Genomic DNA, 13,442 nt, shown 5'->3' with positions numbered 1-13,442 from the left:
TCTGGATTAATTTAGGGTTGAAAAATGTTTTCATTTATGATTTACGGAGAAGGAGGAGGGAAAAATGGCATACCTTGGACTTAGAATACAAAATTGCTTTTTTATGGAACATGTTTCAGATTACAACTACATCTTGGCAATCGGAAATATGCTTTTCTCATCTAAAATGGAATTTACTACGTAAGAGATGCCTATTTTTTATAGGGTTATAGAGCAAATATGTTGGAGAAGGCGATGGCACCCCACTCCAGTACTCTTGCCTGGCAAATCCCATAGACAGAGAAGCCTGGTAGGCTGCAGTCCATGGGGTCGAGAAGAGTCGGACACGACTGAGCGACTTCACTTGCACTTTTCACTTTCCTACACTGGAGAAGGAAATGGCAACCCACTCCAGTGTTCTTGCCTGGAGAATCCCAGGGATGGGGGAGCCTGGTGGGCTGCCGTCTATGGAGTCGCACAGAGTCGGACACAACTGAAGTGACTTAGCATAGCAAATATGTAAATATTTACCTCATACCAGTAGAGGTATGTGGACATTTCATCAGTAGGAAGGCTAGAAGGGTTAGACCCACAGTTAATTCTGGTAAATGAGCTAAGAAAGAAATATAACTTCTCAGCAAACACAAAAATGCAAAGAATCAAAACCAATTAAGCAACAAAATACCTTTGGAAAATAATTGCCTAAGATTAAAAAAAAAAGTATATCCATATAGTAATTTTGAAACTGGAAACCTAGCTTATTTTCTATCAAAAATTATAATCTAAAAGGCCTCTCTGAGGTCATGATCGTGTTGACTATACATGTCATCACATGCAGGAAGAACCCCTCCACACAGTCTGAGCTTGCTGATGGCCTGAGAAAACTGCACTCTTAAACATGGACTGCCAGTAGGCGCAGTGGTTAACAGCCTGGACCCAGGAGTCCCACTGCCTGGGCTGGAATCGGCCTCTGCCCTTATGACGCCGTCTGGGGCAAGTTACCTAACACCTCTGTGCCTTTATGTCCTCATCTGTGAAATGGAGATGACACAAGGTGACACACAGGGTTGTTCTGAGGGTTGACTGGGAATTCAAGTGAAATGCTTAGAAGACTGTACCTAGAAGGCGATCCGTAAATAGCTATGGAAACTATTCACTGTAGGTATGTTGGTCTAGTGTATCCAGGTTGCTGCTGCTGCTGCTAAGTCGCTCAGTCGTGTCCGAATCTTCTCGACCCCATGGACTGCAGCCTACCAGGCTCCTCCGTCCATAGCATTTTCCAGGCAAGAACACTGGAGTGGGTTAGGAAGGTTAATTCTAAGAGGTACTGTATAGTGTTGGGGCTGAAGGGACCTTGAGCATCATCTAGCCCCAGTCTTTCATCCACTGGATACCCAAATCTTTCATACAAGTGATCACATGATCCCTGCTTGAACACACACAAAGACGGGAACAGGAAGTAATGTCATTCAATGGATGTTCTCCAGTACTTTGGCCACCTCATGCGAAGAGTTAAAATGAGGGAAAGACTCTGATGCTGGGAGGGATTGGGGGCAGGAGGAGAAGGGGACGACAGAGGATGAGATGGCTGGATGGCATCACTGACTCGATGGACGTGAGTCTGAGTGAACTCTGGGAGTTGGTGATGGACAGGGAGGCCTGGCATGCTGCGATTCATGGGGTCGCAAAGAGTCGGACACGACTGAGCAACTGAACTGAACTGAGCTCCAACCTGCTTTTCTCCTTCACACAACCATCATCCCCTAGGAGCCCACAGTGAAGCTTCCCATGACAGGCTACCAGGTGTTTGAATGTGATGTCTTCTCCAGAACAAGCACATTCCAATACAATAGGTCCAATTTTCAAACTTCCTCATTTTGCAACAACCCACTCTTTGAATACTGAATCACTTTTATATGATCTCCAGAAATACCACATAAAATACTTTAAAACTCAAGTGAATTTTAAAATTCTATGTTTGTATATATTTGTTTGGATAAAGCATGTCTTTCTTGAGTATCAAAATTAAGTCAGAAGTCCCTAACTTCACAAATATATTTTTATCACAAAATATTAGCAAGACTTCTGAGTCCTGTGAGTTTTTCTTGTGTGGTGGGGGCAGTGGGCGGATAGAAGAGCAGGCTCGACAAAGAAAGGAACAGTGGCAGCTGCAGAAGATGATTTGATTTTTGTTTCCAACTGAACTTCACTTCTCCAGGCTTGACAGCCTTGTAGTTCCACACAGGATGAACGTTACCATTTTTATTGATAATATCTGGAGTGGGTAATGATGCAAATCCAAGTAGAAATAAGGCAACATGATTGTGATACAGCAATGAAGAGAGAACATTCATAGAAATAAAGCCAGATTTACATGTTTATATAATCCTGTCCCCTAATTATCTGTGCATCTAAGGCATCAAGCATTAAAAAGGCACAGTAGAAATAAGCTCAGTTCATAGTAGTACTCTCGGGTAGAGATACTAGATACATTTTGCTTATAGGTAATGATGAGGTCTATGTTAAACAAAAGTTTTGCCCCAGACAGTAGACCTTTCTCTCCTTTTCTCATTCCCTTTCTTTGGAGGGTTCATTTTTCTGGATCAACCATACTTCATTATTTCTATCAAGCAATTTGAAAGGGCTATTGTAGCCTGCGGTGTAGTAAACCTTTTCGTCGAAAACTTTTCCGTCTTCCCTCAAAATGCTTGCTAATGTCAAGAGTTGTTCTTGATTCTTTTGGGCACTAGAGAATCCATCGAAAGACCTACAAAGGAGAAAGTAAATGACCATAAATGATTTTAATACCGATGCGAGTGTTAGTTTAGGAAAAAAAGCAGAGGCTGATATAAGGAAATCTGGATGAAGTGCAGTTTCAGAGTTCCTCCCTCTAGGCACCTGAACTGACCTGTTCCTTTTCTCTGGTTCCCAGGCTCAGTGTGACCTCACACACGCTGAGGGGGACCCAGGAGGAGGCACAGGGTCTCATCTGTTGGGCAAATTTGGACTTTACACCATCTTGTGCTCTAATGCTGTGCTTCTGAAACTCTAATGTGCATGCAAGTCAGCTGGGAAAATGCTGGTTCAGGGTGTCTGGGGTGGGGCTTGAGTGCCTGCATTTCTCATAAACTCCTGATAATGCTGATGCTCCAGGTCAGACCACAGGGAAACCCCTTCAGTAGGCTCCCTTTCAGACTTGCTGCTGCTGCTAAGTCCCTTCAATCGTGTCCGACTCTGTGCGACCCCACAGACGGCAGCCCACCAGGCTCCCCCGTCCCTGGGATTCTCCAAGCAAGAACACTGGAGTGGGTTGCCATTTCCTTCTCCAATGTAGGAAAGTGAAAAGTGAAAGTGAAGTCGCTCAGTCGTGTCTGACTCTTAGCGACCCCATGGACTGCAGCCCACCAGGCTCCTCCATCCATGGGATTTTCCAGGCAAGAGTACTGGAGTGGCGTGCCACTGCCTTCTCTCTCTATTTTCTGTCAAACACTACCTCTTTTTCTCCTTGGAAAAGGGTAGGTGCTGTATGACAGATGAACATAATATAGTTTTGATCCTATGAACTTTCAGTCTAATGGAAGAGATGGACATTTTGGTGACTCTCTCCATACAGTCTGAGTAGAGTTTTATCAGAGACAGAATCAAAGTGCTTGGGAACACTGAGGATATGATCATATCAAGGGTAAAGGTGTATCTCTGAGTTGGGTCTAGAATGGAGGATGGCTTTCCTTGGCAGAGAAAGGGGAAGGATAAGAGAACAAAAGTCCAAAAAACACAAAGCATTTTCACAGGCATAAACTGAAGTCAGAAAGGTGAGTCAGACATGGAAGTAAGAACTTTGTGTATCATCCTAAAGCCTTTTTAGATTATTCCAAAGGATATTGAGCAGCAAAGTAACTTGATCAGATCTGGGTAAAAATATAGGCAGAGAGATGGAAACTAGATTGCAGAGAAGGGACCAGTGAGGAGGCTGCTAAGAGGATGGGGATGAAAAGACAGTCAAAAGATTCTAATAAAAAGTGGGAAAGTAAAAGTTTAAGTGTAGATTTTAAAGTATACAAATGAAAACAGCCTGAGATGAAATCATGGCGGCACTCTGACTTAGCTGAGTCACTGACATGTAAACACGATGAGTCTGAAGTTTGAGAATAGGAAAACAAACAAAAACATTTCTAATAGGATTTCTAATTCTTCTTTAGCACGAAGTTTATTATCAATACGCCAATGGAAAAGCATTCCTACCATTCATCAGATAAGATGGAAGTCTCAAGAGTACAAACCAGGCCTGTCTTATTCAACAATGTCTACCAGGCACCTAGTCATTCCTGGCATGCAATACCTTTTAAATCCTAATTGAATAAGTATAGGAATCTATGCACATGTATATAAAATAAAATGAAGACAATTAACAAAACTGTCCTTAATCTTCATCATGTTGACTGATAATAATTACTCTGAACCATGTGTTAGGAAACATTCTGACTGCCAAATTTATTATTTATTTCCTTAAGGAATAGTCAACTCTTAGTATAATATGTTCTGCCTAAAGGGAATTTGTTTCAGATCTCACTTCTTTCTTGAAATCAAATCTTGAACCTCCTACTTAGAGATCATCTTTTGTCCTCTGAATACATGTTGTTCTACAGTGATTTATCCATGGCTTTATTCAGGACACAGACAAATATTGAGCCTCCCCCAAACACCTGCCTCACCAGGAGCGGTCGGATTCGGGCAGAGAAACATGTTGCTGTATTCTTGATGATGTTACAATCTATAAATAGATCATTAGATTTTACAATCATAGGACAGAGTGGCTGGCTGGCTGCAGACACTGAGGAAGGCCTCATGGACAAGGTGCCCATTGATCTAGGTCCTAAAGGATGAAAGCAGGCTCTCCAAGCAGAGAAGAGGGAGGGAGCTAGAGTTGGTAGTAAGATCCTGCTCGTGTTCTGAGTATTTTATGTAAATTAACTCATCTGATCCTCTATGGCAACCCTGTGAGGTAGGTAGGTACTCTGACTATACACGTTTCATAGATGAGGAGGTTTTGGCAAGGAAAATCTCAGCAACTTGTCCAAAATCAAAGGTAAAGAGATGTGGAGGAACTTGGCCTGCTCAGTGAAGGGCAGGAGGAGAGGGGAGCACAGATGTCAGGGAGACAGGTTGGGCCACATTATGAAGGCGATGCGTACACTGTGAACTGTCTGAATGTCACGCTGAAGCAAGAGGAAACCAACAGATTTTTAAACGCTGTAACAGGTTAGGGTTTTGTTGCTGTTGTAAGATAGATTGGAGATCCAGAGTGGAGGGCAGGAGAGAGGAGGAGACTGGTGGGCAGAGAATAGTTGGGAGGCTCTTGAAGGGAAACCTGAGATTGAAAAACGTCAGAGTATCTGGTGAGCGTCAGGCACGCGCTGGGCACGGGGGTAGCACAGAGGTCTCAGCTGAGGTCCCTGTGAGGTGAGGCCCTGAGGAAGTGACTGAGGGGTGAAGGGAACGGAATCACGACCGTTTCTGAGGCAAATGGGCTGGATTTGGGGACTGATTATCAGGGTGGAGCATGCTGATGGCCACAATGGTCCTTGTTGGGGAGGCTGTCAGACCATCGAGACGCTTTACTGACACAGGCACTGTAAGGTCAGAGAAGGCTTGGGGGAAAGCTGGGTTTCAGAGCTGTTGAGCTTGATCTTCCACCCTCACACGGAGATGCCCAGCTAGTAGGAAAATCAGGGCTGGAGACACTGAATTTGAGTCACAGGCCACAGATAGTTGAAGCAGTGTGAACAGACCACCCAGAGCACATCTACTATAACATGAGGGTTAGTAAGGGCCATCAGCAGTGGCCCCTGGGTGGGGAGTGGATGAGGTGCTGCTGGAGGGAGAGAACCAGGAGGAGAGGAAAGACAAGAGGGTGAGTTACAGGATGGACAAGGATCATGGGGCCAGACAGGTCAGCACAAGGATGCTGCAGGAGGCACATGGGAAAGCACTGCCCTCGAGTGACAAGTTCAAGTGTGCTGCGGAGGGCGACGGGAGCCCAAGGAGCAGGTGAGGCTGTACCAGGCTATGCTGGGCTGACGGGTACATGGGACTTGAGGAAACAGAGACAGAGCGACAGAGTCTTTTAACAAGGGAGGGTAAAAGTAAAAGTGTTAGTCGCCCAGCCCTTTTCTACTTTTTGACCCCATGGACGGTAGCCCACAGGCTCCTCTGTCCATGGAATTCTCCAGGCAAGAATACTAGAGTGGGTAGCCATGCCCTCCTCCAGGAGATCTTCCCAACCCAGGGATGGAACCCGGGCAGATTCTTCACTGTCTAAGTCACCAGGGGATATAAGAGGGTGAGAAAGGGAATAACAAAGGGACTCTAATACAAGACTATTATGTACTTTGTGGGGCTCTTCAAAATACCAACAGAGAGAATTTAATACAAGGAATGAGTGGAAAGGTATTGAAGGTCTGAGAAATGCAGTAACTGTAGGAAGCAGCTACCATCCTTTAGGCTGGAGGAACAAGGAAGAGTTTGAGGTTATCAGAACCTAGATTTGGGAGGAGGGGTACCACGCACTGTTTTAAAGCGTTTTTCTCCAGATGTAACTCGATGGCAGGTAAAGGCAGTCTAATGCATTTGAGGGGTGGGGTGGGAGTGTAATTTGTGTTGCTTCTTATATGTGGGAGGGATGCATGAGACGTCTCTTCAAATGAATTCATTTTTTCATGTCACAGACCCTTAGTAACATATGAAACAAGTCACTAGAAAAACACCACAAAATGCATTAGGCCTGTTTTCATGGAGGGGTGAAAAGCACAGGAGCTAAACTACACAGGCGCTAAACTATGAGTGCCCACAAGTAAAACCAGCAGTCAGCAGTGCTATGAATGACATCTGCCACTTACCGTACAAACACCGTCATCTCGGCTCTGTCTTCAATGAAGACATCAGACTCTGCAGGCCTGGGCGGATCAGATTGCTGTTCAGAGGGGATATACAGGGAAATGGTAACGGTAGACTCGCTAAAAGGACCTGAGCCGGGCTCCACGTAGCTCGCCACTGGAGCTGTCATCTTTATTTTCATCTCTGTGCCACGAAAATATATATTTAGATGCAAAGGAAAAGCTCAAGATTTAGTGTATTTATAACTACATTTTCAAATGTAATTATTTTTTGACCTGAGTTTCTTGACATAAATATTTACCTTTAAGGTAATTTTCATCTTAATAAAAATAAGGGCAAAATTACAATTAGCGACTTAAACACTTTCTGCACTATTAACATTATAGTTATTTATGTACTATCAATATTTTTCATTAGTCCATAGTTTTAGAGATAGAAGGGAAAATTAGAAATCACATGGTCTAGGTCATTCTTTACTTATACAATTCAGACTGAGGTCTCATTGGCTAAGACCTGCTAAAATCTAAACAGCATCAGTGCCAAACCAGAAGACAGATCTTGAGACTCTGGACCTTGTGTTTGTTGACCCTTCCTGCCTCCTAATATCTCTTGTTTTACCAGTCACCAAATTATCTCAAAACATTAGCCTTAAAAAGGCCTTAAGGCTAGGTACACAGAGGCCCAGTTCATTCAAATGAGTCACAGAAAGGAGAACAGAGGAGGCCCAGGAGTACCCTCCTCAAGACAGGAAGGATCCCGAGCATAGGCCTCCCTCCTCTTCGGACACTGTCTTTGATCATCTGGTTATTTTGCTATTCTAAAAACATATTTCTTTAATAAGTGAAAACCCAATAAGCCAGGCCACAATACGGTCATTAAAGGTAAACCGCCTTCACCTTTCTCGTTTTTGCCTTGAAGGTAGCTCTTCAGCCTTGTAAAGCCAGTCTGCATGGCTGAATCCCAGTCCATAGACTCAACCGCAGTGCTGACCCATTTGGCAGGCCCGTAGTGTCGGATCTCATAACTTCCGGGCTAAGATGGAACAGGGAAAACTTGGAGGAGACAATTCTAAGGCAGAACGTGAGATGCAGCAGTACAGATACCTTGATCTCTGATCCTCTAGGACGGCCTGTCCTGGCGAGGGGCGCTGCCCTTGGGTCCAGCCCGAGGTTCTGACTTCTCAACGCCGACAGGGCCCCTCCCTCGCTGCTCCCATATTTAGATTAGAGACGCTGGCGGCCTCTCAGTTCAGGTTAAAAGCAAGCAACTGTTCCGCCCCTTTGCCCAGAGGGTCCCATCTAGAGTTTGGGGACATCAATATTTTTTTTTTTAGCCACAAAGAAACAAAATTGAGATGTGGCATCTAGAGTTACGACGGCTCTCGACCCCCTTTTCCTGTTTGTGCAGGAATGGGGTTAGGACTCAGACCAATTTTTTAAATGTATTTTTTAGTTAAACCTATGAGACCCTCCGGCCTCATTGCAGATCAGCTCGGGGACACCCCGCGCTCGCCACCCCCACGGCCCGCACCCTCCCAGCCTGCGGGCGGCGCCTACCTGGGGGCCAGCATCCTCTGGGACCTCCCAGCCCGGCGTCTCCACCACGGGGGCCTCCGAGCCCTCGGCTGCCCGGGGATCGGGCTCCAGTACCTCGGCCATGGGCGGCGCCGACGCTCCGGGGAAAGAGCCCGGCTAGCTGCGCCAAGAAGGGGGCCGCGCCGGGCCGCTCGGGACCGCCCCGCCTGCGTGTCCCCGAGTCCCCGCCCAGCAGACGTCTGGTCACCTCCGCGCAGTGCGGGAGCCCCGAGTCCGCGGAACACTGCGGGGCCCCGACCGGGAGGGGACGCAGCGACCTCGATCCCGACCCGGGGCAGCTCCGGCCGGCCGCTTCTCCTGCGGGTCCCGTGGGCTTGGCCGGGCTTTCCTTGGGAGTCTTCTCCGCCCTCGCCCTTGTATTTTAGTTAACAGGCACACAGAGGCGTCCACCATGGGAGCCGGGGGCGGAGAAGGGCAGAGTAGGTGGCCCGTGGGGTTTCTGGTGTAACCGGCCCGGGAACCTCTGCCGCGGCCGCACCCGCGCGGGGAGCCGGTTCTGCTGACGGGTCTACGCCTGCGGAGGGAGGTGAGCACGGCTCGCCCTCGTGAGTGCCTCAGTGGAAGGCGGGGGGCGGGGTGAGGCGATGCTTCTCCCGACTCTGACCTTGGCCGCCCCTGTCCGCACCCTCGTGGGCCTAATGCTCCGTGCCCGTGTTGGATCCCGGGACAGAGGCAAGCGGGCCGCCCCACTCACACCTAGACGGGAGCTTAGGGTCCAAATGGCAGTCAGGGGCCCAGGGGAAGGAAGTGGGTGAGGCCACAGTCACGCCCTGAGAAAATCTTGAACTGTCCTGGTTTCTTGTCCTCTCCCCACCAAATGGCCTCCAAACCCTTAAGTCACCCCATCAGACCTAACAGGCTGGGAAAGTGTGGTGGGAAAGAGAAAGAGGAGACAGTAGCCAGGCCTTAGTGATTTTAGAAGTTTTTGGTTAGATTTAGTCTTTTTTTTCCCTAAGAGAATTATTGAGAAAAAATTCCCTTACCATATAGTTCACCCACCTAAGACATACCAGTCAATGATATTTAGTGTGTATTCACAGCTGTGCAGTGGTCACCACAGTGAATTTTAGAACATTGTTTTCATCTTCCACCCCCAAAAGAAACCCCACTGAAACCTCATTAGTCATCATTCTTAAATCTCCACCACCCAGTCCTAGGCAACCACTCATCTGCTCTTTGTTTCTGTTCTGGACCTTTCCTATAAATGGGACCATGCAGCTGCTACTGCTGCTAAGTCGCTTCAGTCGTGTCCGACTCTGTGCGACCCCGTAGATGGCAGCCCACCAGGCTCCTCTGTCCCTGGGATTCTCCAGGCAAGAATACTGGAGTGGGTTGCCATTTCCTTCTCCAATGCATGAAAGTGAAAAGTGAAAGTGAAGTCGCTCAGTCGTGACCGACCCTCAGCGACCCCATGGACTGCAGCCTTCCAGGCTCCTCCATCCATGGGATTTTCCAGGCAAGAGTACTGGAGTGGGGTGCCATTGCCTTCTCCAAAATGGCAGTGTCTTAATACATCTGGCTGCTATAACAAAATATCACAGACTGGGTAACTTCTAAAGAGCAGAAATGTGTTTCTCACAGTTCTGGAGGCCAGAAGTCCAAGTTCAGCAAGGTCAGATGACAGTTCTCTTCCTCGTGGCAGACTGCTTATTGTACCCTCACATGGCAGAAGGACTTTTTTCTGGTCTCTTTTATAAGGGCACTAATCCCACTCATGTGGGGGTCTTTCTTCATGACCTCATTACTGTCCAAAGCCCCCACCTCTTAACCCATCATATTGGGCATCACGGTTTCAACATACAAATGTTTACTGCTACTGCTAAGTCACTTCAGTCGTGTCCGACTCTGTGCGACCCCATAGACAGCAGCCCACCAGGCTCCCCTGTCCCTGGGATTCTCCAGGCAAGAACACCGGAGTGGGTTGCCATTTCCTTCTCCATTGCATGAAAGTGAAAAGTGAAAGTGAAGTTGCTCAGTCGTGCCCGACTCTTAGCGACCCCCTGGACTGCAGCCTGCCAGGATCATCCGTCCATGGGATCTTCCAGGCAAGAGTACTGGAGTGGGGTGCCACTGCCTTCTCCATACAAATGTTTAGGAGGACACAAACATAGCATGTAGAATGTGGACCTTTCTGACTAGCTGCTTTCACTTGACAAAATATTTTCAAGGTTCATCCACATTGTAGCATGTATCAGTACTTCAGTCCTTTTAATGGCTGAAAAATATTCTGTTTGATAAGTGTTTTGTTTATTCTTTCATCAGTTGATGATCATTTGAATTGCTTCAAACTTTTGGCTTGAGTAGTAATACTGTTGTGCACATGTGTATACATGTTTCTGTTGGGCATGTTTTCATTTCTCTTGGGTAAAAGCTAGGAATGGAATTGCTGGGTCAAATGGTAACCCTATATTTACTTTTTTGAGGAACTGGCAGATGATGTTTTAAAGTGACTGTACCACAGAATTCCCTGGTGGTCCATTGGTTAGAACACACTTCCACACTGGTGTGGGGTGTGAGCTTTCTGTTTCTACATATCCTTACCCAACACTTGTTATTATCTGACTTTTTTATTATAGCCATTCTAGTGGGTCTGCCTTAAAAATTTTTTGTTTTGATATACAGTTCACATAACATAGAAGTCACCATTTTATTTATTTATCTTTTTAATTTATTTATTTTAATTGGAGGCTAATTACTTTACAATATTGTAGTGGTTTTTGCCGTACATTGACATGAATCAGCCATAGGTGTGAAAGTCACCATTTTAACAAATACAGTTCATTGTTTTTCAGTATATTCATTGTATTATACAAGCATCAGCACTAATTCTAGAGCATTCCATCACTCCAGAAAAAAGCCCTATAGAATTTAGCAGTTACTCCTAATCTCCCCTGGTGGCTCAGATCGTTAAAGAATCCACCTGTCAACACAGGAGACATAAGAGACTTGGGTTTGATTCCTGAATTGGGAAGATCCCCTAGAGGAGGGCATGATAACCTGCTCCAGTATTTTTGCCTGGAGATTCCCATGGACAGAGGAGCTTGGCGAGCTACAGTCCATGGGGTTGCTAAGAGTAGGACATGACTGAAGCAGCTGAGCACACAGCACACCCAGCCTCCTGGTCCCTGGCAATCAGTAATCTATCTTCTGTCTCAATAGTGTATAGAACACATTGTTAGTCGCTCAGTCATGTCTGACTCTTTACTTTCTGTCTGTATGGATTTGCCAATTCTGGACATTTCATATAAATGGAATTATATATAATATGTGATCTTTGGTGACTGGCTTCTTTCACTTAGTGTTATGCTTCCAAGAGTCATCTATGTTGTAGCATCCATCAGTGCTCCATTCCTTTCTGTTGCTGGATAATATCATGTTCTGTGGGCCTAGTGTTTTTAAAGCAATTGATGTCTTTTTGTTTCCTTCCCCTTTCCTGCTCAAACAGGTATGCAGTGGTCTGAGGATATATGACACTTTCTAGGGTTTATAGCAAATCTATTATTATTGCTGAGATATGTTTGAATTATTTAGTGAAGGCTAAATAATGAATTTTGACTTATTTTTATTATTTTTTATTTATTTATTTTATTTTCTTTACAATATTGTATTGGTTTTGCCATATATCAACATGAATTTTAACTCATGTAACAGATGTGATCCATTCCATAGGTAAATTTGCCAAGTTGAGAATACAATTTTACTTTACAGCAATATTTTTTTTAAGAGGAAAAGAAAGTAATTTATAGTGATGCTTAAGAAATCTGTTGTTCTTTTTCACCTGTAGCATACCTTACAGTTATCAATGCTTTTTGAGGGGAAGAGTATTTTATTTGTATAAAAACTGAGGCTACATTTGGAGACATTCATTTTATAGGGTGTGAAATATACAATTAATTAAGATAACAGGTGACTAAGTTGAATTATATATATTTACAAGTTGATAATTAGTCATGTAAAAGAACAGAAGGAAGGAAAGAAAGGGATTTATTTTAAACTAATTTCAGTTAGAATGAACAATGAAATTCAGAAGACTCAAGTTTTATACTAACATGTCAAATTATCTAGCTAGTTTTCTTGTTGATTAGTTAAAGTAAAATTTTTCTTTTTATTAGCTCATGTTTAACCGGTGTTTACATGACATTGTGAAGATGTTTTATTTAAGATTTATGGCATTTGTGATAGTACACTGTGGCACTTTTATATCACCAGGGTCTCCAAGTTCATCCCAGCCGGGGAGCAAGCACAGGAGAATCCTGCAGCAGGAATTTGAGCCATCTCTCATTATTCATGGCAGCTATGTATGTTCTATACAGTCACCATGGACTTTGAACTAGTGAATACTGAACTGTTGGTACTAGAGGAAATACAGACTTAGTTTCCTGTGAACCTCTGGTTATATTGTCATCAATATGTAGCCTTATTTTATGTGTGTAATTGCATAACGATAAGTCATTTAGTATATACTTTTAAAAATCCATTCTGACAAACTCTGCTTTTATTAATCTGTTTTGCCACACTGTGCAGCACGTGTGATCTTAGTTTCCCAACCAGGCATTGAGCCCGTGCCCCTGCATTGGGAGTATGGAGTCTTAACCACAGGACTGCCAGGGAAGTCCCTAATATGTGCTGTTAATTTATTAACACTGAACTCACAAAAAACAGCACTGTAACTTATGCATTCTTGAAGTTTATGTGTCTTCTCCAAAAGGCACATCCCGTCCTTCTTTTCTCTTAGGAGCACTTATAGCACTTCAGCACTACGCCTGAGAGGGCATTTAAAAGAGCACAATCACCAACAAAAGCACAAAAATGTGAAAAATGTGCCACTAAATAACCTGTGAGAAGGACCATGTATGAGACCTGTAAGTAGAAAACAGAGCTTAGCCTTGTTCGACTATCTGGGAATGTGTCTTTGGTGGCTTGGTTATTTTCACCACTCTACGCATATACACGTCCACCCATGAGCCAGAAAGT

General features: G+C 44.8%; 1 protein-coding gene across 2 annotated transcripts; it reads right to left on the bottom strand.

The window, feature by feature from the left end:
• Positions 1-1,721: 1,721 nt before the first annotated feature.
• HEBP2 (heme binding protein 2) lies at positions 1,722-8,672 on the bottom strand. 2 transcript variants are annotated; one of them, XM_055534691.1, is made up of 4 exons: positions 8,523-8,672; positions 7,770-7,905; positions 6,876-7,056; positions 1,722-2,746 (listed from the first exon to the last, which is right to left on the bottom strand). In XM_055534691.1, exons 1-4 carry the CDS (start codon positions 8,529-8,531, stop codon positions 2,548-2,550), a joined length of 525 nt encoding a protein of 174 aa, XP_055390666.1. In that variant the 5' UTR covers positions 8,532-8,672; the 3' UTR covers positions 1,722-2,547. The 2 variants fall into 2 exon arrangements, with proteins under 2 accessions (XP_055390666.1, XP_055390665.1); XM_055534690.1 differs by having other exon boundaries at positions 1,725-2,746; positions 8,430-8,664.
• Between the last annotated feature and the right edge of the window lie 4,770 nt (positions 8,673-13,442).

The sequence above is a fragment of the Bubalus kerabau genome, chromosome 9, assembly GCF_029407905.1.
Source record: "Bubalus kerabau isolate K-KA32 ecotype Philippines breed swamp buffalo chromosome 9, PCC_UOA_SB_1v2, whole genome shotgun sequence".
In the NCBI taxonomy this organism is placed as follows: Eukaryota; Metazoa; Chordata; class Mammalia; order Artiodactyla; family Bovidae; genus Bubalus; species Bubalus kerabau.
This window is presented reverse-complemented; position numbering and strand designations above follow the sequence as displayed.